The following is a 26,586-nucleotide window of genomic DNA, read 5'->3' on the forward strand; positions in this document are numbered from 1 at the left end:
CAGTCGCACGTTCTAATAATAGGATACGCAATGACGTTGGGCTTCTTTGAAGTAGCGGCCGGCCTGGTAGTCCTGGGCCTGGCCGTCTACTACTATTTCACCTCGAACATGGACTTCTGGAGCAGTCGCGGTGTCAAGGGCCCGAAACCTGTGCTACTTTTCGGCACGACGCGCGATCTCGTATTCGGCCGCATGTCTATAGCCCAGCACACGACTCTGACGTACGAGGCTTTCCAGGGCCAGCCTCTCGTCGGCCTCTTCACCAATCAAAAGCCCATCCTCATGGTCCGTGACCCAGAGCTCATCAAGGACGTTCTCATCAAAGACTTCTCGGTGTTCAGCTACCGGGGCTTGCCGATCGCCAGCAAAGCCGAGCCTCTGTCGCAGCACCTCTTCCTTCTCGAGCCGAAGCGTTGGCGGCCGCTCCGGCAAAAGCTCTCGCCCACCTTCACCTCCGGCAAGCTCAAGGACATGTTCTATCTGCTGAGGGAGTGCGCCGAGCACCTGGGCAGCTTCCTCGAGGACTTCGTGGAGAAGAACCCGGTGATCGAGTGCCGGGAGCTCGCGGGCAAGTTCACCACTGACGTCATCGGGGTCTGCGCCTTCGGCCTCAACATGAACGCCATCGCCGAGGATGACAGCAAGTTTCGAAAGATCGCGCGCAAGCCCTTCGACTCGTCGACTTTGAGTTTGATGAAGAATTACCTGAGGTTCGCCGCGCCCTGGCTGATGGACTTGCTCAGTCCCATCTTTTACGACCGAGAGCTGAACGACTTCTTCATCGGTACCATCACCCAGACTATGGAATACAGGAAGAAGAGTAACGTCAAGCGCAACGACTTCATCGACCTGCTCATGGCGATCAAGGACGACCCGAGCAAGCTCAACGACATCGGTACTTGATGCGGCCTTGTTGAAGAAGAACTGGTCTATAATTATCACATTCGCTCTTGTCTATAAATAGCTATAATTTTCTGCATTTTCTCAGAGCTGACGGATACTTTGCTCGCTGCCCAGGCCTTCGTCTTCTTCATTGCGGGTTTCGAAACTTCCTCGTCGACCATAAGTCACACCCTGTACGAATTGGCTCAGAATCAGCCGATTCAGGATAAGCTTCGCGAAGAAATTGTCGAAGGACTCAAGAGTCATAACGGAGAGCTGACGTACGAAAGCGTCAAAAGCATGAAGTACTTGCACAAAATTTTCTGTGGTGATTATTTTCAAGAAACTTCTTTTACTACATCGTAATTACAAGCGTGCTTTGGTATCAGAGAAAACATGTAAATTTGTGTGCCGCAGAAACTTTGAGGAAATATCCACCACTTAGCGTACTTCAAAGGTGCTCACTGGAGCCGTACACCTTTGCGGGGACGAAAGTGACGATCCCCGAAAACACGTTGCTGTGGATTCCGGCTCACGCGATTCAACACGATCCGGAGAATTATCCCGAGCCGGAAAAATTCGATCCTGATAGATTTGAGGAGGAAAACGTAAAGCACAGGCATCCGTCCTTATATCTGCCTTTTGGCGATGGCCCGAGGAACTGCATTGGTACAATATACTTTTATGACTATCATTTTTGAGACTTAAAATCTTAAATCAGCTACGAAATCGTATATTTAAAAATTTACTATTTATTTGCAGGTGCTCGTTTCGGCATTTATCAGACAAAAGTTGGCCTCATTCAAATTTTGAAAAGTTATAAGGTCGAGGTCTGCGCTGAAACTTGCATACCTTATGTGGTCGATCCGAAGAAGTTTTTGTTGACCCCACTGGATGGCATCAAATTGAAATTCAGAAAGGTAGTGGATAAGTAATATCAAGATCAAGTATTCTCGTTTATCAGTACTCGGAATATATTTATTCGTCGTGTTTGAAGGAAAGACAATTTTCATGTATTCTGAATTATTTGAGACATTATTTAATAATGAACGAAAATTATTTAAACGCCAAAATACTTTGGTAAAACGTTACCGTCTACCGTACACACTAACGAATTTGGCCAATTGTAGACACAGCTTCATTGCAAGGGATCGAGCAGTACGCAACATTCGCTCGCAATAAAATGAGGGAAAATCCAGGTCGAGGTAGACGGGGAACAACAATCTTTCTCCCTTCAGCTTTAGAGCACTGCCCCCGCCTCAACTCGGCACGGCCAGTCATTATAGCCAGGTATACCTATAAAATATACCTATAAGTCTTATAGAGAAGGTATATAAGACGACGACGACTGATGCTTGTCATTGGTCTCCTTCTCAGCACGACGTCGATCTAAGTACTTAGGCTCACTCGGCTTCTGCGCGTCATACTCCAAGTACTCTGACCACTCTAACTGCTGTCTGAATTCTTGATCGTTCTAGTTAGTGATTTTGCATTTTCGTAAAATTGTCCATATGTATTTCTAATCTGACCTCGGTTTCGACTTGAAGTCTTAGCATAAGAAATAATTTTTTTTTAATTTAGTGAATTGATCACTCACGTATTTTGCTCACTCAAAACTATAGCTGCAATCTATTTAAAAATCTTATCCTTACATGGAATTGTGCTTCCAATTTCTCCGTTCTCCGATTTCCCTGCTCACGGGGAACGTTGGCACTTATACATTTTACAATAAGAGCAATGTAGCTTACGTGCGTGACTAGCGTGAAAATAATGCGAGTGCAAGGATCTATTTGTATGTGTATCATAGATTATTTATTGAAACTCTGCGCGAAGTCATATTTTCAATGTAGAGCGTCGAGAATTTTGCGCACTTAGTGCGAAAATTCAGTATTTCGAAGATTCTAAATCTCAAGCAGAATTAGAACTTCCCACACAGCTGAGTGTAAAGAAATATGGAAACTTTGTACCTGAAGACTAAAATTATAAACAAAAGAATGGTTACGATAATATATCGAATGTATCGAAATGTATATCGAATTCGCATGTTCCTTGCCAATTGATAGTATGCATTTAGATTTAATTATTTATCATATGTAATACTTTTTCAAGTTATAATAGGCTTTCCCCGAGCTGTAAAAACAAGAACTCCGTTGTAAAGTTTTAAATAATAATGTAACTATAGTTGTGTTTTAAGAGTGCTCTATACCCCTGAGACAGCCAATCAGAGCGTCGGAAGTATTTTCTTCGACTAACCACGGATTTATTATTGAATATTTTAATAAATAAATGGTTGCAAAATATTCTTCATCTTTTTCAGCACGTGGGATGATTCCGTGTTTTTGCAAATAATTATTCAGAAGCGGTAAAATTAATCCCGACAGTTTTCACCGATACGTCGTCTGCTTCTGCAGCGCACGAGACACCAAAAGAGATGAACGAAAACTGCGTAGTTGTCAATTACCTGGGCGAAATTTCTACTAAAATGATATCTTCCCACGTACAGAAGAACCTGAAGAATAACGTATAAGTTCTTTTGTACCTTGAAATGGTGAAATCGAGTCGTAGTTAGTCGAGAAAAATCTTGCGGTAGTGAACGAAATCTAATGTGCACAATGTAGCCCTGGTAGAATGAACCTAAGAACTGGCTAGTAACTGTCCAGTTCTTTGGTTCATTTCTACCAGAGAGGTATTATACTTTTTTTTACTATGAATTACAAATCAACTAATACGTATTTTAGAAGATATAGAAGGTTGAATTTTGCATTCAAATACGGAAAATTAATTAACAAATCTTGGGGTGCTTATTTTTTTATTCTTCACCTTTATTATTAGTATTGCATTTTACAGTTTTTTTTTATCAATGCATGTAAATTTAAAAAAAGAAATATTATAATGATAGTACATACAAAAATTATATATACTAAATCAAGCGATAAAAAATGTGCACAGACCTAGTTGTTCAGTTTCAATATTAAGCCTATCTGCCTAAATCAGCTAATGACATTCGCTTTTCATATAGCCAAGAAGTAAAATTAGACTCCAGTAAAAGTGCGCTACGTAAAATCGATAGATAAATAGATAAAGCAGTACCATTTGCCACAAAATCAATGCGAAACTAGAATTTATTTCGCATTTTTGCAGCAATTACATATGTAATGAACGATCAGCCTAATAACTAAGTAAGGCAAATTATTACAAACTGCATCGTCGATCAAATTCTCCTGTTCCAGGACATAGTGATAATGCTTTTTTGCACGTTCGAAAGACACGCGTAGGTCGCCAGTGTAGTGCGAAATCTCGCTGAAATCGTAGCTGTTGAAGTTGATCTCAAACTCAGGATTCCGCATGAGCTTGGCGATCTGGCAGTGGCATTTCGTCAGGAGTTCGAAAAATGTGCAGGTATTGTTGAACTTTCTGACTTTCATCCTTTCGATCTGTTCTTTGCAGTCTCGATAGTGATTCCGCGTCTCCGGATGTCGTTCGATTTTCTTCTCGTCCTTCAACGTGATCGAGGGTTGGGTAGCTTTAATCAGCGCCAGCTCTTTGATTATAAAAAAGCTTTCTGGCTTCGTCACATGGCTCGGATCGATGCGACCGAAGGGCGTACTACCGTAGCGATCTTCGGCGAGCACATCCGCTCCGGCTGACAGAAGAATCATTATGCGCTCGTCGTTTTTGAATAACAGGCAGGCAAGGTGCAGAGCAGTTTGATGTCCATAAGTCGTCATTTGGTTAACATTTGCTCCGTATTTGAGCAAGATCTCCATCATCGTTTTACTTTTAGCACACGCAGTCGCTAAATACAACGGATACAGGCCATCTATCGCTAGCGCATCTACCTTTGCGCCGTGGTCCAAGAAGACCCTCGTCTAGAAAACGAATGAATTTTAATTTGAGTTACGTGTATGGAAAGTTCTACAGGAAAAATACACTACCTCAACTTAAAAAACGGCGAAAATAAATTGCTGCGTTCGATTACTTACTAATTTATAGTTTTCCTGGAAGACTGCCATGTGTAGCGGTTGGAAGCTACATATGTGATCCTTATCTTCAAGCGAGGCGCCCCTCTCGATCAAAATTTTCACCAGATCCGCGGTGTGTCTTAATTCGGTAGCTTGTGTCAAACAGTGCAAGATGTTCCTCCCTCGATGATTCCTGGCGGAAGCATCGGCTCCATGTTGTATTAGCAGCATCAACAGCTTGTCGATATTGTCGATGCTTCTGGCTGCTTCGAGCAACGGTGTCGTGCCTTCGTTATCGGCGGCATTAACGTCTGCTCCTTTTTCGAGCAATATCTTGGTTATCCGTAATCGGCCATTCGTCACAGCTAAGTGTAGAGGGCTTTGTCCCCTGTTGTTTCGAGTTTGTAACTTGGCTCCTATTTCTATCAACATTTTAGTCATCTTGACTCGGTCTTTTTCCACCGCTGTGTAAAGGATGGTTTGCCCCACGGAGTCCCGAGCATAAAAGTCGGCTCCTCTTTTGAGAAGGATACGGAACATCCGGGGTCGGTCGTACTTCACTGTGAATTCCAGTGCGGTTAGATCATTGTCGTCCCGAGCTTCCAAGTCGGCGCCGTGGTCCAACACCAGACGAACGAGTCGCTCGTTCTTCGCTTTTGGATTCATCTGAACCAGCGCGTGAAGGATGGTCGATTTTTCGTTAAGATCTATCTGGTAATGCGCTTTATGATCCAATCCGTAGAGCTGGTTGACATCGGCACCGGAGCGCACGAGCAGCTCGATCAACAAGTAGCAAGTCGAATCTAAGACCGCGATCCATAGGAGGGGAAGATTCCTCAGCTCTTTTCTCGAAACGCGCATGGACTTGATGATGTATTTGTCGTGCTTCAGGATCAGATTGATCATGAAATTACGATAATCGTTATCTGGTGCACTGACAAACTCTTTAATTTCACTGGGGGTGTAACGACGCTCACGGAAGATCTCTTCGAGACTCTGGCACAGCACGCGGTCATAGTGTATGCCACCTTTGAACATTTGGGCTGTTGTTGATTTTTCGAAAAACGGAAAGTTGATCGCAAGTGGACTGCTTATTCGGTGATTGCAATCTCCGAGAATGTGCCTGTACGACGGCCTCGGATGGACTAACGGTTTTCCCCGCTTCTACCGATGCTTGTAGCAGTGCGCTCGGCCACAGACTTATCCCTTGTCACGTGATTTTGACGAATCGAGAATGTGCCTGTATGGTGGACTCGGATGGACTAACAATCTTACCTGATGATCCTGGCGATTTATAAAGGTGCACGTATAATGGAATGATGGAAACCCCAGTTGCTGGGAAGGGGGAGGGGGCAGACGAAAAACCTTTGTCCCTTCAGCTTTGATGCGTCCGATCATGCTTCGACTCAGCTCGGCCAGTCATAAACCAGGTATAGCAATAAAAGTTTCATGGAATTGTAGCGGTGTAGGTATAAGGCGAGGACGGTTGAAGCTTCGGTTTATTGACCTCCTCAGCGTGGTCTCGGCGTCGATCTTGCCCTCTGCTTTACCATCTATCGGTAGTGGACTTGCGCGCACTCGAAGGTTTCGGACTATGACTATATTCGCGATCGCTTGTAATAAAATCGAAAGGCTTGAATTTCCTTTCGACACTGGCATTTCGCGTGTGATTCTACGGCTCCGAATTCTGCTCAATGATCATCCTTTCGCTCTTCAACTCGATCGACGGCTAGAAAATCTTAATCAGCGCAAGCCTCTTGGCCATCAGATAGATTCTCCGAAGTAAGCTTATCCGCTCATTATTTCGATACATTCGACAGGCAATAATGTCCAATGCGGTGCTATTTTGCATTCGTACAGCCATTATTTTCCCATTAACGTCCACGACGTGTTTGAGCAAAGTTCTCAGCACTGCTGCGTTATTTTGGCTAACCGCCAAGTGCAGGGAAACTTATAGGTTGCGTCCAGCATCGACCGTGTACGTTAGTACCTAGCTTCAGCTAGCAGGCTGCACCGAACCTCAATAGCCAAAATACATTGGCAGCACTGCCAAAAACGCTATACGCGGTGCTAGCGTATTTGCTGTGATTTACTCTCGCTATTGCTAATGTCGACCGTTCAAACCATTCTGTCTCCATAATATTTAACATGGGATGTACTCTCGAAATGAGGGCGCCACGGTACGTGCTCATAACGAATACGCTCGATTCTCTTATATGTACTAGCTTTTCGCACATTGGATTTAGCTAGTAAATAAAAGAAAAAAAAACTAAAACTAATTCTATACATAGAGTTAGCACCTTTCCAAATATTTCGGAAAGAAGTTAAATTGAATTTTAATTTTTTTCCCATACTAAAATTTCTTATGAAATCTTTTAACCTTTTCTTTAACCACAACCTTCATAACTTCCTCATTAGCTAATGTTGTAGTTGCTTTTTTCACTTATATTTTTATTTATTTTAGCGATAAGGTGGTGTAAAGAAATCAAGATAACTTAGAATCAGCAAAGAATAACATTTATATATTTCTTTAAAATAAAAATTATAACAGATAACAACTTAGAAGTAAATAGTAGCGCAGGTGCCGAGGCTTCATCGGCTTATCAAACCCGCCTTAGAATTCAGTAGAAGGTTTTTTCTTCCTACAACAGTCGTTTAACATATAATGAACCATTTTTCTTACAAGAAAATAAGGCAAAATTCCATAAATAGTATCGTTGAGCTCGTCCTCATGATCCAGCATAGAGTCATAGTGCCTTCTCGCAAGTTTGACACGCTCGTACAGGTTTGCGGCATACGCGGGAAATTCCATCAGATCGTAGTTTTCGAAGTTAACTTCGAACTCGGGATTCCTCATGAGGTTCGCAATCCGACAGGTGCATTTAGTGAGCAAGTCCAAAAACGTGCAGGTTTTGATGAATTTCGTGACTTTCATCCTCTCGACCTGTTCGATGCATTCTTGATAATAATATCGCAGCTCCGAATGTTGCTCGATTATCCTTTCATCCTTGATCTCGATCTCCGACTGGCAAACTTTTTTCAGCGCCAGCTCCTGGATTATCAGCGAGGTTCCTGGATTACTTGCATATTCGTATCGATCGATGAGAGCGAAAGGAGTTTTCCCGCGGTCATCCTCGATCAGCACATCCGCGCCGGCAGACAGAAGCAGCCTGATATTTTCATCCTGATAATGCTCCGGTACGATAATCGAATTTTCACTAGCATTGTGCAATGCGGAGCGACCTCCGTAAACCGTTCTTTGATGAATGTCCGCGCCGCGATCGAGCAAAGTTCTCAGCACCGCGGGCTTTCCGTTTACAGCTGCCAAGTACAGCGGAAAGTAACCATACTTCATTCGCGCATTGACGTTGGCACCATGCTCTATGTAGAGCTTCACCTGAAACATGAACTGCACGATGATGAACAAGGTTTAGGTATAGAGCCTGGGATTCTCCAAGTTCTTTTCCTCCCAAGGCACACGACACTACGTTACTATCAATACATACCAATTCATTATTCCCCGCCATTGCGGCTGTGTGTATCGGCTGGCGATGGTAGTGCGAGTCTCTGTCTTCGAGTGAAAAGACGGCTTTCTCGATCAAAAATCTGGCGAGAACTGTGTGCTCGACAGGGGCGCGTGAAAGTCGGTGCAAGACGTTCTCACCGTCCGCATCTTTTACGAGAATATTGGCTCCGTGTTTCATCAACAACGGAATTAGCACATCCGCGTTCTCACGGACGGCTGCGTCGAGCACTGGTGTCACGCCTTTATCGTCAGCAGCCTCGATGTCGGCTCCTTTCTCAAGAAGCATCTCGATCATCCCCACTCGGTCGTTCGTCACGGCAAAGTGCAGGGCCGTCTTTCCCCTGTAGTCGCGAGCTCGCAAGTCGGCTCCTCTTTTCAGCAACATTTCGATCAATTCGCCTCGGCCTTTCATTACAGCTAAGTGCAGCACAGTTCGTCCCTCGGTGTCCCGAGCTCGCAAGTCGGCGCCGTGGTCCAAGACTATATGGACGAGGCGATCGTTCCTTGCGCAGGGATCCCTCTGAAGTAACACGTGGAGAACTGTTGATTTCTTGTCAGCCAACTGAGAATCGCTAGAGCCGAGAAGCTCGTTTACGTTAGCACCGAGGCGCACGAGCACCTCGGCTGAATCGTAGTACGAGTTCAACACTGCGACCCATAGAAGCGACCGATTATCCCTGCTTCTAAGTAGCTTACTAACGGCAGGTTCTTGCTCAAGCGTCTCTAGCTTCAGCGTATGCTTCTTGGAAGAACGAATGCGTTTTCTCATCTCGCTCCCGCTGGGGCGTTGCTTGCGGACGAGATTTACGAGTATTTTATGCAGCTTGCGGTCGTTATAACGTTTGATGCGTTCGGATCTGTCCGTGTCCAATAGCGAAAAATCACACATGTTCACGGCTTGGAATAGCGTCGGAGCTGTGTCCACGATCAGCCGTATACGTTATATGTTGCAGATATACTAATACACACAAAACGGTCTATTGTGGACGCAGCCTATGCGATGAGTAAAACGTCACTGTCGTCGATCTCGATTTCGTAAAATTGTAAAATTATACTTGTGGGAATGAAGGATTGCATGGACAGATTTTCCATAGAGAATCGAGACACTCACTAGTTTGTAGTTCGTATATTGAAAGAATGCTTAGTTGTCTAGGGTTTTACACTGAAGGTTACATTCGTAGTTGCTCGTCGACTGACCGACTGAATCTGCCCCGTCGCCTGCATCGGGCCCTCTTACAGACCGACGCTCTCGGCCGACGGCGTTCCTCCCTCCCTGCGCCCCTGCGGCCTCAGGTAGGTTAGAACGCTGCCGCCGCCGCCGCCGCTCGCTCGGAGGGCTTCGGAACGCTCCGCTGGGACTCGGGGCTTGGGTTTTCCTCGTGACGCGCTTCGGCTGTGCGGGGCAGGTGAAGCGTCCCTTCGCCGGCCGCCATCTGCAACGGGAAAGCGTCGCTTCGCCGGCCGCCATCTGCAACGGGAAAGCGTCGCTTCGCCGGCCGCCATCTGCAACGGGAAAGCGTCGCTTCGCCGGCCGCCATCTGCAACGGGAAAGCGTCGCTTCGCCGGCCGCCATCTGCAACGGGAAAGCGTCGCTTCGCCGGCCGCCATCTGCAACGGGAAAGCGTCGCTTCGCCGGCCGCCATCTGCAACGGGAAAGCGTCGCTTCGCCGGCCGCCATCTGCAACGGGAAAGCGTCGCTTCGCCGGCCGCCATCTGCAACGGGAAAGCGTCGCTTCGCCGGCCGCCATCTGCAACGGGAAAGCATCGCTTGGTCTCTGGACTCGGGAAGCGCGGAAATGCTTTCCCACATACTAAATCTCTATCTATGCATACAATTTGACTAGTTGTAAGTTATCGTCGATTTTTCAAAAACAAAAAGTTTATATACTTATTTTTTTAGCTACAATACACTTGAACCTATTAAGAATATGTCTGTACGATGGATCCTGAACAACTAAGCGTCCTGTCTGTTCAGGTCCACCTATTTATAGACTTCATAGAGATACTTCGTAGAGCTGGGCGACGCCTACTGACCGTGGTGAGAACGACACGTTGGTCAACCTTAAAACGTTATTTAAGACCATTTAAGATATTTCATAAAAGAGAAGAAATAGAGTTCCGTTAAATTTTCGCGTCAAATTGCTATAGCGCCAATAGCGTGAAATATTTAGCATTAGCGTTTGCGTTAATTTCTCCTTCCTCCGAAATTCCACAAAGTGAGTATTTATTATAAAAATTTTATTCTAGCCTATCTATGTGTTATCGTTGGGATTATAACACTAAAACTACAGAGCTAAACTCCAAAAGTGTTATTTTTCATTAATTTAATTTGAAGAAAAAGATCATAAAATGAAAGTTTTGGTGCTTAGTTGCATATTTTTGGTGTTATCGTGCGGGTGATAACACTTACGTAGTCAATCATACTTATTTTTTGCTTTTAAAAATTTTCTAGAAATTGAAACGAGATGATCTAAATTTTTTTGAGAGATCAATGCAGAAAACTTTACAAAGGTCCATGCTCAGAACTTAAACATTATTTTTGTTTGGATACGGAGGTTTAACGAGGCAAATAGTAAACAGCTATACAGTTGTACCTACTTTTAAATAAATAATAATAAAAAATCGTTTATATATTTAAAAAATATTATTTATTTTATCGTTTCTACAATACATTATTGTGTGTATCTGTTTTATTTCTTGATTTGTAGTAAGCTGTAAGATAATCTATATTGTTGTGCCAGTAAAAACATTCAATAATCGTTTTTCATCACGTTACCTTTTTCAACGTTTGGCAAGTGATTTCAGTATTGCTTGGCCAAAAATCCTGTTATTATTCTTACGGTTTAAGTGGTGCTGGTCCGAAAGGTGGAATTTTTAAATTGTAAATAAGTCAAATTAAATGCAGATCAATAATAAACCTACTGAACACCGTAAAACCAGTAAATTAAACCACCGTGTGTTAAGTTTGTGTCCTATCGAAACATCATCTGCAGCCATCAATTTAACAATTAATAAACAGGAACGATAATACTAAATTGATATAATTAATATTTAACACAAATTTTAAAAGTCTGAATCTGTATCCGAAAATAAAGAACTGTACATGTCCTTTGGACTATGTTTCTTCGACAGTTCATCTAATTTTTCAATAATTTTTTGGAAGCCAGTGTTGACTTCGCTTTTTATATCGACTATGGCTGCAGTGATGGTGGCCACGTTTTTCGAATTGATGTTCTCAATTCGCTCAATGAAGTCGTGAGGGCTCATGCCTGAAAGAATAAAATTATAAAGTTTTTTACAATTTATAGTGTAATATAATTATAAATATTGCTATAATTGAGTTAATTTTTATATTACCTTGGATACAGCACTTTTTCAATTGAGGCTCATCTTCCTACCTTTTTGACTGGACCTCTTCCATATCCGCGAGATCCACGGTTATCGTTTCTATTTTACGGTGTCGTGCAGTAGTCTGGGACGGTCCAGCTATTGAGGCGATAAGTGACGACGATGAATTTTCGCGAGAAACATATGGCGATGGAGCATCCTCTTGGTTATTACGGATCGGTGAATCCGGTGGAGTTCGAGGTTCCGGGTTACTTAATACAAATTTCATGTCACTGATTGACAGACCTCCACCAGCATTGCACTGTCTCGATCGAGTAGTGCAACCAACCGTAATCTTTGCGGGCCTGATGGATGCAGTAGCGCTCCGGGTCAGCCCCATGATTTTGCATACTCGCTTCATTATGGGCTTGATTGCACCCTTCGCTCCCCTCTCCAAAGCCTTATATTTTTTTCAGAGCGACATTTTAATTCACTCGCTTTTTTTAGAATCCAAGATGATATCGCAGAAGTGGAGCAGGAAAATTAGTTTGCTCCACACCTCAGAAATAATGATTACCAGGCCGGGATAGCCGAAAGGCACCGATTAATTGTTAGACATTATTGACAATTTTAAAAATAGAATTATAGTGAGATGACATAGAATTATAGCGTTCAATAAATTTATTAAAACTTCATTTTTCGGGTGATAATTTTTAATTTCCCCTATTTATCTGTTTAATCAGAAGATAAGGCAGGGTAAATCTAATAATGTAGGGTCTAATAATAATGTCTAATGTAGGGTTATTCGTAATTCGTTATTCGTAATTCGCTAAAAATAAATAATAAAGTATTGAAAAAGCTTGATAATAGAAATTACTCCAATTATATGGATGCGTAAAATAACGTACTATAAAATCTACGTTAATCTATCAGTTAACGCTACATTTTTATCGATTAACGTAATGTTTTTGGCCCTATTTTTTCTAACGCCAGCGTTATTCGTTAAAATTTGACGAAAACTTTTCCAACAACTTTATTAGAAAATACCTAAACTCCAGAAATTACTATTTCAAGCCTTCCTTAGGAGGGAAGCATAAAGGTATTAAGGCAATTTAAATGTTGAAAAAAGCTACGTGTCAAAAAATTGGCTGCGGTTTTTTAAGAAAGGTTCGATACTTATTTGAGTTGTAATGGTTAGGATGGTTCGCGGAATGCGTCTATAATCGCTAATAATCAAAAAATTGCCACGAAAAAAATGCAACTTCGTAACAATTATACGGAGTATTGTAACACCCCGAACAGGCTCCGCATACAAATTATAAATTATATTTAAATCTAATTTTCGTGGAACAAAATTCTAGATTTTACGCGAGTATCTCGCGCTCCCCGACTCTTCATTCAAACGCTCCGGGACAGCTGAGCTCACAGCAGCATAACACCAGCAACGCCACGAGCCAACGAGCGGCAACAGCGGCGCGGCGCGCGCATTATATTATAAGTGTGTGAATGATTTTTGTATATAGGTGTGAATGAGTGTGTACAAGTATGAATGTGAGAGTTTTTCCGGGGGCTCGATCCCCACTCTCTCCGTGGCCTACAAAAGGATCCGCACAACCCGTACTAGCTCATTAGCCGAAGCGCAACTAAAGCGCCTAGTCCCTGCTCTTGAGCAAATTACGCCTTGAGCAGGTAAAAGACTTAGAATATTTTCGAATATTTCTCGAACTTATAAAATTTCTGTATCTCAAATACTTATAAATTTGTCGAGTCAAAACTGATATCGCAACTAACGCGTATCAGTCGAGAACTTAGAATTAATTCGAATCGGTTATATACTTAGAAAAATCGTGATCCAAAACCAATAACGCAAAAGTTAAGCGTCTTACAAATATATTGTATAATCAAAGCGAACATACAAAAATTTCTGTTATAAAGAATATTAGCAATTTATGCAATATTCTATCTAAAAAGAATATTGATTGAATATATTTTTTTATTGAAAAGAAATAACATACTATTATTATTCAAATGACTTTCCACTACCTGGTATCCCGGACCTCTATTATATTATAAAAATACATCAATATAAAATCAAATCTTTATTTGTGATCTACTGTCAAAATTCAGACGCAGATCAGTAAATGATCATTGCTCTTCTCAAAAATTAAAAGATAAAATAGAAGAAATTTTTTTTACCCTTAGTATCTTTAAAACTATCTGGTGTTATAAACAGATCAAAGAAAGTGATCATAGTACTATATGTATAATGCTAACTAAATCCAAAATTTGAACTTGATTATTTCCTTTTTACTCTAGTTATCGCGTCACACAAAAAAATTACTTTTTCGATACAGTGTGCGTAAAAGTGCATTTTACGCACGCTCCGCGTGCGCTCACTTCTCTCGGGCGACAAACCTCCCACTCGTGTAGCATCATCTTTTGTGCACTTATACTTGCCTTTTTACTCGTTATCGCTTCAAGTAGAAAAATATATTACTTAAAAATTATTACTTTTTAGATACAATGCACTTTTATGCACGCTCGGGCGAAAAAACCCCCGCTCTAGGAAGTGGCAGTGTCATATTTTAGTTGTCTATAGTAGCCTTTTTACAATTCAAAGAGCATTGTATAATGATAGACTTAAACTTACTGACTCAGATACTGAACTTTTCTTTAAATTCACCCCTCAAATCTTACCGAGGGCGACTTTGGGCACAGAGACACAGTATATCTTCAAACTCTTTATTCATTTAATTGAAATTCTCACTGACATTTAAAAAAAAACTAAATAATATTCACACACTTTATTACTACTTCAAATAGGATTAGGGTGTTACTTTTCAATACACATGTTGTAATACTACGTTATATTACATATATTTTATCTGTTATCAAGGTTGACACATTTCATTTTAAACACCTCAAACATTTCTACCAGGGTTATGAATTATGACTGTTTTGAAGGTTATGAATTTAAAGCGCGGTTCTGATCTCGTTGCCTAGGCAACCAACCAGCAACCAATCAGAATCACGTATTAAATGCTTCACAACAAAGGCCATCATTTTTTAAAAAGAGGAATTTACAAAAAATTGCACAGCACCCTAAGAATTCTGCATCATCGAAAATTCATTCGACGACCGAGAAATAGTCTTCTCGTAGATTATGTCTCTGGGATCGGCAAATTTGAGACAATCAATAAGCAGCTCGGCCGCCTGCTTGGAGAGCTTCCAGTGTTCCACAGCCGTGCCAAAGTTCGTGTACGAGATCGATCCCCGATAGATCGGAAAGACATCGCACATGCCTCAAAGGCCTCGACCAGCTTCCTGCGTTTCGCGTAGACCCTTGATTTCTTCAGGTCTAAGGTCAGCAAGTCGAAGAAGGTCATCGGACTCTCGCCCACCTTGCTCCTCTTCATCGCCCTCAGCTCCTCGTGACAGTCGACGCAGTATCGCCAGAAGTCAGACATCCTCTGCTGCTCGTCCCTCCAGTGGATCAGGGCGAGGTTGAATTCGCTCAGTGTCTCCTCTTCGTCGTCGAACTGCATCAGTGCGACGAGTTTATCCAGGTGCTGCAGAAGGATAAGGCCGACCTGGTAGACTCCAAGCAGAATGGCTATGTCTAGGATGTTGTGGCTGCCTTCTTCATCTTGATCGAGACCGTCGTTGGCATCAGGCTGGTATCTGCCGAATTGCTGGCTGATATCGGCGCCCAGATTCAGTAGAAGTCTCACCGTCGAATTCCTGTCCGTCGTCGATGCTTCCCGTGCCAAAACGGCGTAAGACAGTGGCGTATGACCGAATCTATCTCGGGCATTTATCGTTGCCCGATCCGCCATCGCCATTTTGCGAACTTCACTAGTTCCGTGAAACACGCACGCCAAGAGCTGGCTCGTGTCGAACTCGCTCGGCGGAATGAGCTTCAGTAATGCAGGTTCAATGCCTCGAAAAAGCAAATTTCTCGTGCGCAAGCTGAGGGCGTTCTCCAGGTATTCCTGCACCGGGTTCATACCTCTTCGGTTTTTCTTCTCGGTATCCGCGCCGTGTTTCAGCAGCAGCTCTACCAGTTCTTCGCTGTCCTTTTCCCTCATTACGACCAAGTGAAGAGGCGTGTTTCCGTGTTTACGACAGCCGCTGCTGACCTGGATGCCCTGTACCCGCAGCAGCTTCTTCGCGATATTTACGTCGGAGAACTTATCGTCCAGGGCATAGTGAAGCGCGGTAAAGCCGTTGTATCGTGAGGCAGCGTTGACGTCGGCGCCGTAGTCGAGCAGAACGCTGACGACGACGTCGTTGCGAAAATAGACGGCTGCCTGTAGAGCCGTCATATAGTCGGCGAAGTATTCCACTTCGAACCAAGTCAGGCTGTCCAGGTCGGCACCTGACTCGATCAGCAGCGCGGCGATTCTTGCTCGCAACTCCACTTCTTCATCGTCCGTCGCTCGAGTAAACCTTGAACCGCAGGTTGCAATGATGAATAACGAAGTTAGGTCGCTCATCAGATCCCGATGGTTGACGTCGGCACCCGCTTGTATGCACCGCCAGATTTTCTCCTCGTTTTTTTTCCCACGCAGAAGTTCGTCGATGTTAACACTGCTGTACATTTTTGTATACTCGTTTATTATTATTATTTCAACTTCAAGGTATATACACACACAGAACTAATTCGAATTTCCCGGTATTATATAGATATTTAAATATTTGAAACAAAGAAACTTTTCATTGCGAATTTCGGTGCACTTTAGCTGCAGCAGCAGCGAAGTCAAGACTCTTACGGTGTCGCTGTAGACTGCAGCTGTCATAAATGCAGAGGATTTGTAAGCGTCGAAAATGGCACTGAGAAATCGCTCCCCACTTTTCCACTTCCATAATTACCGTGATCCAGGCCGACGCGATGCTTGGGTCTCACTCCACTGCACAGAGGTTCCCATTTTCTCGTTTCAATACTTCGAAGTAAGTGAATTATGTATACTTGATACGGGCGGTCTTCATAGCTATGAGCTCGTTTTTGCACCGCTTATAATATCTACTTACTGCCGGACTTGCATCGATTATCTTTTGGTTATGTTCACTGAGCAGCCGCTGCTCCGATCCGGCGTCGAACTCGGCCACGTACTGGATTACAATCTAGTATATCTAGATCAAATTCCCTGTCGACTGCATATTCCAGGACGATAGCCTTCTTCTTGGGATAGCCATCAATCGAAATGTTCAGTCTCTCGTTCAGGTCGCTCCTGCACTCTAGCAGTAATCAAAGTACCTGTCTTCTTTCTTGCTCGATTCCAAGTCGACCCAGGGCTGCCACCTTGGGTTACGCTTGAAAACATCGGCAGATGTCGTGCGACTTCATTATACACGCGGCTAACGACGTTAAACCCTACTGGTCTTTCGCGTTGAGGTCAGATCCTTTGTAAATTAGCCACCGACAGAGTTCTGGCCTTGCAAACAGGCTAGCTTTATGCAAAGGGCTGGATCGGCGGACCCCACTCTGGCTGTTGACATCGGCACCGGCTTCAACGAGCATTTTGACTAAACGGACATCGTCCGCGCAAATGGCCAACTGGAGTGGCCTGTCATATCGCTTTCGTATTCCTTCGGGGGTCGCCTGTCTTAAGCTATGCTAGAGAAGCCGTCAACTAGTCTTGTAAACAACCGTCATTGTTTTTCGCGCGTTATCTCGTTCCAATTCTGCTTGCTGCCAAGCATCGTTTCGACTACAGTCTCGGGCGTGAACGCCCCTATCGTCAGGTTCCAGTACTCTACGCTTTTCATCAAGTGGGAGCGGTCAAAAAACGTCTGTCTCACATCGTCCCGTTCGTCACCGCAGTACTTACACCCCGGTGTTGCCACTCGGTTCATCGCGAACAAATAGCTCCTAAAGTATCCGTGACCGGAGAAAAATTGGATACGGTAAAAGTTGACCTCCCCCATTCCCTCTACACCCACGGACCTACATCTTTTATGAGGGTCCTAGTCCATCTAGCCTTTGGACAATCGGTTTACCTAGTCTGCCAATTGCGCATTGTTATTTCTCTTTCTTCCACGGCAATCGAGATGCTACTCGACGCTAAGCGAGCCTCGTAGATCCGCTTGCGTTCGATCGCAAGAAGATCTACGGGGATTATTTTGCTAAAAGAGAAATTTTTAAAGCAAAATATTATGATTGCTAGAAAGTTCTTATTAAAATTTTTAAGATACATTACCCAAACATAAGCATCTAAGACATATCAGACAAGAAATCATTGGAGACAATAAAACGCATTTAGGTTATTTAGCAAATTCAAAGTATAATAGGATCGCGCTGCTCCCCGACGGCACAGTGTATAAAAACCTATACTTGCCTTCGGGGCGCTACCGCGCCCCTTGATTAACAGATTTGTCGACCGCTGCTATATGTATCAGCTTCCTAACTAAAAAATTTTCTACAAAACGAATATATACGTAAACATACGCAAACGTACGCAAACGTACACGAATGTACATATGTGAACAGAAAAATACACGAACAATAAAATAAATATTTAAAACCCAAAATTTTATAGATTATTTGCATAAATCGTCAACATACACTTGTACGACTTAACCTTCATTTCTGGCCGCTATAATTAACTTAATTTACTCAGTTTAGTACATTTTTCACACGTTTACCTACGCCTGCGTACGTTTCTGTATAATGCTATACAAAATGTTCGAACGTACGTGAACATACGGCATCGTACAAAAATCTATAGCAGCGTAGAATAACAAAAACGTACGATTTGAATTTCCATTTGGGATATTTACACTTTCAAATATAAAATGACTGAAAACGGTAAGCAGTTATCCATTTTAACTTCGAGTAAAAACGAATAGACATCATATTCAGTATTTATAATTAAAATTCAATCTGACGAGATATTCGATCTTGACCTGAGCTACATCGTAAACGATGAACTCGTTATAGAGTAACGACGGTATTTTCTCCGATTTAACTTCAATACTAGGACCGCAAGGCACTTCAACTCCGTTGCCTAATTTCACGGACTTTTCGGGATCAGGCATGCTACAACCTCGCCCCCAGGTCGAGTGCTTATCGTTGGGTAGTTTTTGGATGCAGTCGCCGGAGTAACGCTCGTATGTGTTGCCTAGAGCTACGTCGCAAAGTAGCAGCAGACCTGTCGAGTCTATTTTATTCGTGCAGCAATAATTCGCCGATTTAGATACCATGTCCGCAAAGTAGATACCTGTTTGCATAAATTTTATTTTATTTTATTATGAATTTTTTCAATGTATTAGGAAGCTTACGAGTATACAGAATGATCATAAAATGATACGCACCTTTTCCAAACATGTAGCCATTGATCGGCGCTTCTGGTGGCGCGATTCTCAGACCCTGAGACAGGATACCTCCGAAGTTGGTGACTCTGGAGCCGTGCCAGAGAAGCTTTCTGTTGTGCAGCTTCTCGAACGGCTTGAATCTGCTCTCTTCGCCGCTTCTTTTGACTTTAAATACATCTTCTACGATCAATTCGTACGACCAGTGCGTGTGGGCGTGTGTGTTTTTCACGTACTGCTCGATCAGCTTGAAATCGTCACTGTCTTTGTCGATCGGTTCGATGTCTGTATTCAGTTTCGCGTACTGCGCGTCCAGTCGGTTCTTATCGGTTGATTCGCTCTTTTTATTACGCATAATCTCTTGGGCGATCTCCATCTCCAGTAGAGTATCGAGCATCTCGCATTTCGCTTGGATCTCCTTTTCAGTTTTGATGATTCTGAAAGAATTTTTCTTTTAATTACTATTCCGTCGCGATTGTGAGAGATAATAATTAGTTTACGATGCTTACTTGGGTCCTTCCAGGCCAAAACTGTGGGGTATCAAAGTGTAAAACTTGTTCGAGGCTGCAATCAGCTGAGATTGCTCGGGATTATCGTCGTTGTTGATAAGCGCCAGAAGTTCGGTGAGTACTGAGTAAGCCTCCTGTATCTGTTTCTTCGAGATTTTTCCTAGTGGCATTTTGTCCATGTCGATCTCGTACTCTAGCATAGCCCTTTTCATGGATTCGACGTCGAAGATCAGTCGCATCAAGTCCTGCACGGGCTTATTCAGTTTGCTCTCGACGTTCGATTCCAATATTTTTTCCACGGTTTCGTCGACGCCGTGATCTATGTCGATGGGATGCATCTTATTAGGCATCTTGACAAAGCTGTCACGTTCGCTCCAGGAGTTGCCGGTTTTCTCTTTGTACAAACTCTCGAACTCTTTGATACAGGCATCCAGGGAATTCTTTTCGCACTTTTTGCCACCGACTATTGTACCTTTTTTCACAAAATCATATACGACTGCTTTTACCTCGTTCCGAAAGTTTGATAGTTATTTTGAGATTAAAAAAAAAATTACCTATGCGACCCCAGCTACGGAACAGCCAGAAGCTGTTTTCCCTGTCGTGTTTGTATATCTGCATTTTGTAAAAGCTATTTTTTTGAGTCTGGATGTCGGTAATGCCCATAGTAACGGTGAATTTCTCGCCGTTGCCGCGATGATACACGTGAGCGTAATCCTGAAGTCCACTGTCGAGGTCTACAGCTCCGCCACCTTTGACGCGTTGCTTCACCATACCCGAAGACGGTTTCACTGAGGCGCTCTTGCTATTCTAAAATTTTATTTTCAATACTCGTGATTTTTGGTACTTTTATTTGAAATAGTCGCATGATATACTGCACAATAATTGACTGTCCTCTTACCGATGCTATAGACTTTGAAATTCTCGAAGAGATGTCACCTCCCCAAGGTACGAGAGAGTGTTTCTTGATGAGCTCGATGGGGTCACCGGTGTAATTCTTTGCTTCTTCGAGTATTTCTTCAGATACTACGTGGACATTCAGTGATTTTGCGGTCTGAACGTTCGGCCCGTTGCACCTGACTGCATGAGGCGAAGATAGCAGTGCGGTTGTGTTCTCGTCTACGTTAGTTTTGCAGGTGCCTCCCAATGCCAGAATTGCTTTTCTCATTTGCACTTTGTAATGCCGGGATCCGAAATGTACGAAGGTCATGTTCTTGAACACAGCGGGCTTGTCTGTGATCTTCGGTCCGTCTGGTACGTCTTCTGTCTTTATTTCGTTTGGTTCTGGTACGACGATGGGTGTCTTCAATAGGCGACGCTTCACCTCACATTTGTGCGAGGATCTGGACAAAAGAAAACGATTTCTTGATTACAGCGACGATTTTCGTTTGAGTATTGAATGAAAATTGATGTAAAAGCTTACAAGAATTGATTATCCACAATCAGATCTTCGGGAACAACGAATTCCCTTCTTACGGGATCGTCAGTGAGATTCTCACAAGCCGCCCATTCGGATACGTTTCCTGTGCACTTGTACCCAGTGCCAGATTTGTATTCAAACTGGCCACCACATTTTGGACAGGGCTCCAAGGCACCGAAGTACATGACGTCTGCAAGAGCGTCTAAAATCTGCGAGTATAAAAATTAAATTATGTTAATAAAGAAGATGAAGGTCGTCTACATCAGAATGTAAAATGTATGCGAGAGACCTCACTGTTTCCAGTCGGAACAGTCTGACCGTTAGCTTCTAGCAGCCTCGCGAGAATTTTCTTGCCAAGCTTTGACAGCTGATCCCTCACATCGAACATCTCTTCGCTCTGCTTCTTCAGCTTCTTCTCCAGTTCGACGTCCACTGGCTCGAGCTTGGGCTTCTTAGCCAAGGGCTCATCGTCGATTTTGGGCAGATATTTTTCCAGATCCTCCTTGTCCTCCTTCGTGAGAGTATCGGCTCCTGGAATGTTTGTACCGACGTCGAAGAATTGAAATTCCTTGCGTAGCTTGTCGAAACAGTCGAGGTGATGCCAGCGTTCCAGTCCACCGAATCTTCGCGCCTCTTTGCTCTCAAAATCCTTCTTGGAGAGGCGCGTGGTGTGTATCATGATGGCCATCCCGCAACCCTTGCAAGTCGAACGACTTGACTTGGCGTACTCGACTTTGAATTCACTGTAAGGTGACGCAGTGATGTCTGTTGCTGCGCGTTTTAGATTCTTGTTCTCATCCTTTGCATCAGTTTCGGTTGGTGATGATACTATGACTGATGATGAGCCACCGCTTTCCGGTTCCTCTGCGGGATGAAAGATCGGTTTGACTAATAAACTGTCGTATGCATAAGTAGTAGGAGTGTTGAATTCATAAATAAAAATAACTAAATTATAATAAGCATTTATTATTATTATTATTTCTTTTTTTACCAAAAGCATTATGGTAATCGTAATTAATTCATAGTTTTATAGTATGTAGTTTTATTTCGCTATATTTTACCGATTTTTGAGAAATATTTCTTTTTTGAAAATTATAGATCTCACCTGAGGTTTTTCAATAGGGTATATTTTTTGTAACGGCAACTACGCTCTCGTCCAAACAATATAGAAAAGCAAAGTTAATTTTTTATAAATAATAAGTAAGTAATGCCAATACGTCAAAATCAGCGCAAAACTTTCGTGCCCGCAAAAAAAGTCACTTTAGTCCTGATTAATAAGCACGAAAAACGCAAAAATCGTTCGTGCCACGAAAAAAAAAATTATTTTCTTTAATTCCAAAATAATAATTAAAGACGCTGAATTTTTCCTTAAAAACAAGGAATTTAAGAGAATTTCTGGACAAAAATATGCAATATTTTCTATTTAAAATTCTGTCCTATCAAGTTGAGAAAAAAGCACAGTTAAAAAATAAAACTTAATCTTGATGATAATCTGTAGAAATTTTGTGTTAGTCTATCTTTGTTCAAATATCCTAAACTACTGCGTAAGTTTGTTTTTAATCTATAGAGTCGGTCAAGTAGAAATTGCAGCTGCAACTACATTCTGTCACCTATATATATCTATATCTGCGAAGCTACGACGGGTTTTTCCGTTCGTGCAAGGAATGATTATTTGCGCGATTATTATTTCCATCGTATCAAAATAAAAATTCCAAGTGCATATAAGTACGCTTAAAAGAATAAAACATAATAACCTTTCATAAACAAATTACCAATTTGCTTTCTGATGGCCTCTTGATCCTCCCATCGTATACTATCGAAATGGGCGATTTCTCCGGTTGTTTTGGGCCGCTGCTTTTGGAAGAAGCAATTGGCGTGGTGCCACTTGACCATTTTGCCATCATGGAAAGGACTCTGTATGGATTGTATCAAAACCGTAATAATTTTTAAAAAATTGTAAAACTGATGAAAAAAAGGAGGATAAAAAAAAATTATCTAACGATCCACTTTAACATCTGTACTACAATGTCAAACGAACGAGAGCTACATACACGCCCAATGTAGTATTACTATATCTACATCAGGCATGCGAGTATACCTATATGACAAGTGACGTAATCTGCCGGCTAGCCGTGCACGTTTAAACTCGCCTCTGATGCGTCAAAACAGTCCTAATACTATAGGTCTAATATATATAATCAATATAGTCCTAATATATATAATCAATATCCACTATGACAGATAGTTATTATTATTGTGTCATACGCATACCTGAACGACAGTAGCTATGCGGAGGCTTTCCTTGGCGATAGGGCTCTTGCAAACCTTGCAGCCGGCCCTACCGGTCTTGGAGTACTCGACACGGAACGGCAGGTCGTCCGTCATTTTCGCGAATGTAAATTATAAAATTTAGTATGATTTTATTGAGAAGCAAATACTCGATGCGGTGTCTACAAAAATAACGACATTAATAAAATTGCAAAATTTGCATGCTTCCTTCTTTGCAAATTATGAATAGGTATGCACTGTACGAATGTCGAGCGCTCGCGAACGCGCGAAGCTTTTATAGAGTCGAGAAGGTAGTGGGGATGAGAATTCGGTAATTCCTACCAGCCGGCGCTATACATACAGATACAGTGTAGGTGGAGGTGCGGCTCTTCGTGCGCGGCGAACGAGTATCAACTTGTTTTCGTCTGTTCTATACTATAAGCGAAATTCCCAGAGGGATTCCCCAAGTGCATTTCACCCCTTTGTAAAGAAAAGGGAAAAAAAATCACGGCTCCACAGAACATAATATTTTGTAAGTATTATATATGGAAAAGTGACTATATTTCTGGGCAGAATTTCTGGTCAAAATTTTTTAAAATAAAGTACTAATCTGACCACGCATGTTGAGGTTCACCTGAAATTACTGGAAATATTCTGAAACGAATTTCTGATAGTACTTTATTTTTAAAAATGTTGACCAAAAATTCTGCCCAGAAATAGGGTCAGTTTTTTACCAGGAAAAAAATTAATATCTCCAAAACTAAATTGTCCCATACCAAAGTTATTTAAATTAGACTGTTAATAAATCTCGTTCGAAAACATTAAAGAAATGTGCTTAATCGAATTATTATATGTCACAACTAAAATAATAGTATTATTACGATACTAGTGCGGTAAAGTAGTTTCACCCTCGTGGGGGAATAATATCGCCCGATCGAAGCGAACACCGTGGATAAACCGAGATTTAGCGAGTGCATGTTTGCACGAGCGTGACTTTAATCGAGGTTTATGCCACGGCGTGTCATACTTCCGCATTTATGTCACGCCTATCCGTGGCATAAGTAGTCCTTTATTGCATATCGCTCGGGCGCTAAACTCACGGTGCAAAAAAGGACTGCTAATGACACGGATAGGCGTGACAGCGGATTTATGCTAGTCAGTGCTATAAAATATCGTACGATACACGCGTCATAAGTCGATCTTCGCTAGGCTCGGGCTCTTATACACGCCGTGTCGTAAAGTACGACTTATGCCACTAGTATCATAATGTACTATTTCATTCAATTTATAAGTTAAATTAAGAATAGAAAATAAGTTATATTGTAAAACAATCATCAAAAACTTTATTAAATCAGCTATCAATTATTTATATCATATTATCTTTGATAAAAAATTAAATTCTTCTATCCTATAACTCCAAGTTCTTTACCAATATCCGTAAATGCATTAATTGCCCTATCAATGTCTTCGGTCGTATGGGCTGCACTTATCTGAACTCTTATTCTTGCTTTTTCCTTAGGAACAACCGGATAACTAAATCCAATCACATATATTCCTTTTTCTGTTGTAAAAAGTATACGAATCGTTGTTAATATGACTCCAAAACATTAAATTCATTTAAAGGGAAAATTACTGTTAACTTACCGAGCATTTTATCTGCAAATATACTAGCAAGTTTGGCATCCCCTAGCATAACGGGACAAATAGGATGATTATCCCCACTGATTTTAAAACCAGCCCGAGTCATTTCTTGTCTAAAGTGTTCCGTGTTGCGCTTCAAGTTATTCAACAAATCAGTGCTTTGACTTATCAAGTCTATCACCTGTAATTATAAAGGACGGACCTCACTTACACAATCTTTATAGAATGTATGATTAGATTATAATTAGCAAAATTTATTGGTTTTTACTTACTCTAATTCCAGTAGCAACAACTGGTGGTGGTAGCGAGTTGGAGAAGAGATACGGTCTACTTCGCTGCCTTAATAAGTCAATCAAAGGTTTGGAGCTCACAGTGTAACCACCAGCTGCTCCTCCTAGTGCTTTACCAAGCGTCGAATTGATTATGTCAATGCTCCCAAATTGATCAAAGTACTCCTCTGTGCCTCTAAAAATTTCAATACACTCTTAATCTTATACGTATAATAAAGACATTTTCCGATAGGAAAGTAGTTTACCTTCCCGTCTTTCCAAAGAATCCAGTAGCGTGACAATCGTCCACAAAAGTCAAAGCATCGTACTTTTTGGCCAGGTTGATGATATCTGACAGGGGTGCGACTGTTCCGTCCATAGAAAACACACCGTCGGTAGCAATCAAGCGCAACCTTGCCGTTGAGCTCTCCTTTAATTTGGATTCCAAATCTGCCATATCTCTGTGCTTGTACCTAAAATTAATTTTTTTTTTAATTTGCACGTCAACTTGAACCTCAACTTTCACGTCTTCGTAGTCATAACATCATGATATTTTTACCTAAACTTTTTGGCTTTACACAATCGAATGCCATCAATAATGGAGGCGTGATTGAGTTCATCGCTAAGTACAGCGTCTTCAGGAGTCAACAGGGTTTCAAAGATACCAGCGTTAGCGTCAAAGCAGGAAGCGTAAAGAATCGTATCTTCTCGATTGTGGAATGCAGCTAACTTGGTTTCCAGTTCCTTGTGGATGTCCTGGGTACCACAGATGAAACGAACTGAACTCAGACCAGCTCCATAATTATCAAGAGCTGTTTTTGCTGCTTCGATGACTTGTTTATTATCCTGTCAATTATACAAATAAACGTGTGATTATTCATTATTTGTACCATTGATAAATCTACGTATAAATTATTCGAATGATGTATGCATTTACCGATAGACCTAAATAGTTATTCGCGCAGAAATTGAGAACTTTCTTTCCATCTGCCAGCGAAATATCGGTACTCTGAGCAGATGCGATGATACGTTCGTTCTTCCACGTCCCAGCCTCTTTAATACTCTTTAGCTCTGGTTGCAAAACACTAGCCAAAGAAGTAACACTTCGAGCTCCGACACATTTTTTAGCTGTAAAACAAGTTTATAAACTGATGAACTACGACTTCATAACAGAGAAAAAACATAAACAACGACATATTGTTTTTAACAATTTTACCTTTGGATAATACGCAATTCATTGTTTTTACGATCACACCTGCTCAGCAACAGACCACAAACTGTGTATCCATCGGAGATATTTGTGATCGACGAGTCTCGAGACGGACCGGCATATATAATTACGATCTTCGAAACCGGTCAGACCTGTCGGCCTTGAAATCTAGGAAGTGAAAGCATTCTTGCTACAGATCACTTACCGGCTCCGATAACTCGACGATGCATCAATAAATTAACGATTTGTCTCGTTACAAGTTAA

The 26,586-nt window shown here is 42.0% G+C and overlaps 5 protein-coding genes across 6 annotated transcripts in view; 1 reads left to right on the forward strand and 4 right to left on the reverse strand.

Annotated features, from left to right (window-relative positions):
* The window catches only part of LOC100121227 (probable cytochrome P450 6a13), a 3,925-nt gene extending 253 nt beyond the window's left edge, over positions 1–3,672 (forward strand). The window contains exons 2-5 of the mRNA XM_001604772.6: positions 4–895; positions 989–1,210; positions 1,300–1,551; positions 1,645–3,672. Coding sequence (XP_001604822.1) covers positions 31–895; positions 989–1,210; positions 1,300–1,551; positions 1,645–1,817 — 1,512 coding nt within the window. The 5' untranslated portion in view covers positions 4–30 and the 3' untranslated portion in view covers positions 1,818–3,672. The remainder of the gene's footprint in view (positions 1–3; positions 896–988; positions 1,211–1,299; positions 1,552–1,644) is intronic.
* A 28-nt stretch (positions 3,673–3,700) lies between these two features.
* LOC100678080 (ankyrin-1-like) lies at positions 3,701–6,118 on the reverse strand. Its single transcript, XM_003424695.5, has 2 exons — positions 4,866–6,118; positions 3,701–4,751 (listed from the first exon to the last, which is right to left on the reverse strand). The coding sequence occupies exons 1-2, from the start codon at positions 5,880–5,882 to the stop codon at positions 4,005–4,007; spliced, it is 1,764 nt and encodes a 587-aa protein (XP_003424743.1). The 5' UTR covers positions 5,883–6,118; the 3' UTR covers positions 3,701–4,004.
* A 1,221-nt stretch (positions 6,119–7,339) lies between these two features.
* LOC107981188 (serine/threonine-protein phosphatase 6 regulatory ankyrin repeat subunit A-like) lies at positions 7,340–9,647 on the reverse strand. The gene is made up of 2 exons (XM_016986174.2): positions 8,351–9,647; positions 7,340–8,241 (listed from the first exon to the last, which is right to left on the reverse strand). The coding sequence occupies exons 1-2, from the start codon at positions 9,257–9,259 to the stop codon at positions 7,459–7,461; spliced, it is 1,692 nt and encodes a 563-aa protein (XP_016841663.1). The 5' UTR covers positions 9,260–9,647; the 3' UTR covers positions 7,340–7,458.
* An 8,561-nt stretch (positions 9,648–18,208) lies between these two features.
* Positions 18,209–23,476, reverse strand: LOC100121312 (poly [ADP-ribose] polymerase). Of its 2 annotated transcripts, none has more exons than XM_001604867.5 (9): positions 23,206–23,476; positions 22,707–22,848; positions 21,224–21,798; positions 20,938–21,143; positions 20,416–20,857; positions 20,072–20,324; positions 19,518–19,989; positions 19,012–19,445; positions 18,209–18,917 (listed from the first exon to the last, which is right to left on the reverse strand). In XM_001604867.5, the coding sequence occupies exons 1-9, from the start codon at positions 23,317–23,319 to the stop codon at positions 18,556–18,558; spliced, it is 3,000 nt and encodes a 999-aa protein (XP_001604917.1). In that variant the 5' UTR covers positions 23,320–23,476; the 3' UTR covers positions 18,209–18,555. The 2 variants fall into 2 exon arrangements, with proteins under 2 accessions (XP_001604917.1, XP_008203357.1); XM_008205135.4 differs by having other exon boundaries at positions 22,689–22,848.
* A 1,041-nt stretch (positions 23,477–24,517) lies between these two features.
* LOC100121329 (2-amino-3-ketobutyrate coenzyme A ligase, mitochondrial) lies at positions 24,518–26,458 on the reverse strand. The gene is made up of 7 exons (XM_001604885.5): positions 26,329–26,458; positions 26,050–26,240; positions 25,672–25,958; positions 25,379–25,585; positions 25,116–25,308; positions 24,847–25,024; positions 24,518–24,763 (listed from the first exon to the last, which is right to left on the reverse strand). Exons 1-7 carry the CDS (start codon positions 26,348–26,350, stop codon positions 24,606–24,608), a joined length of 1,236 nt encoding a protein of 411 aa, XP_001604935.1. The 5' UTR covers positions 26,351–26,458; the 3' UTR covers positions 24,518–24,605.
* Positions 26,459–26,586: the final 128 nt, after the last annotated feature.

This window comes from Nasonia vitripennis, chromosome 5, assembly GCF_009193385.2.
Source record: "Nasonia vitripennis strain AsymCx chromosome 5, Nvit_psr_1.1, whole genome shotgun sequence".
Taxonomy (NCBI): domain Eukaryota; kingdom Metazoa; phylum Arthropoda; class Insecta; order Hymenoptera; family Pteromalidae; genus Nasonia; species Nasonia vitripennis.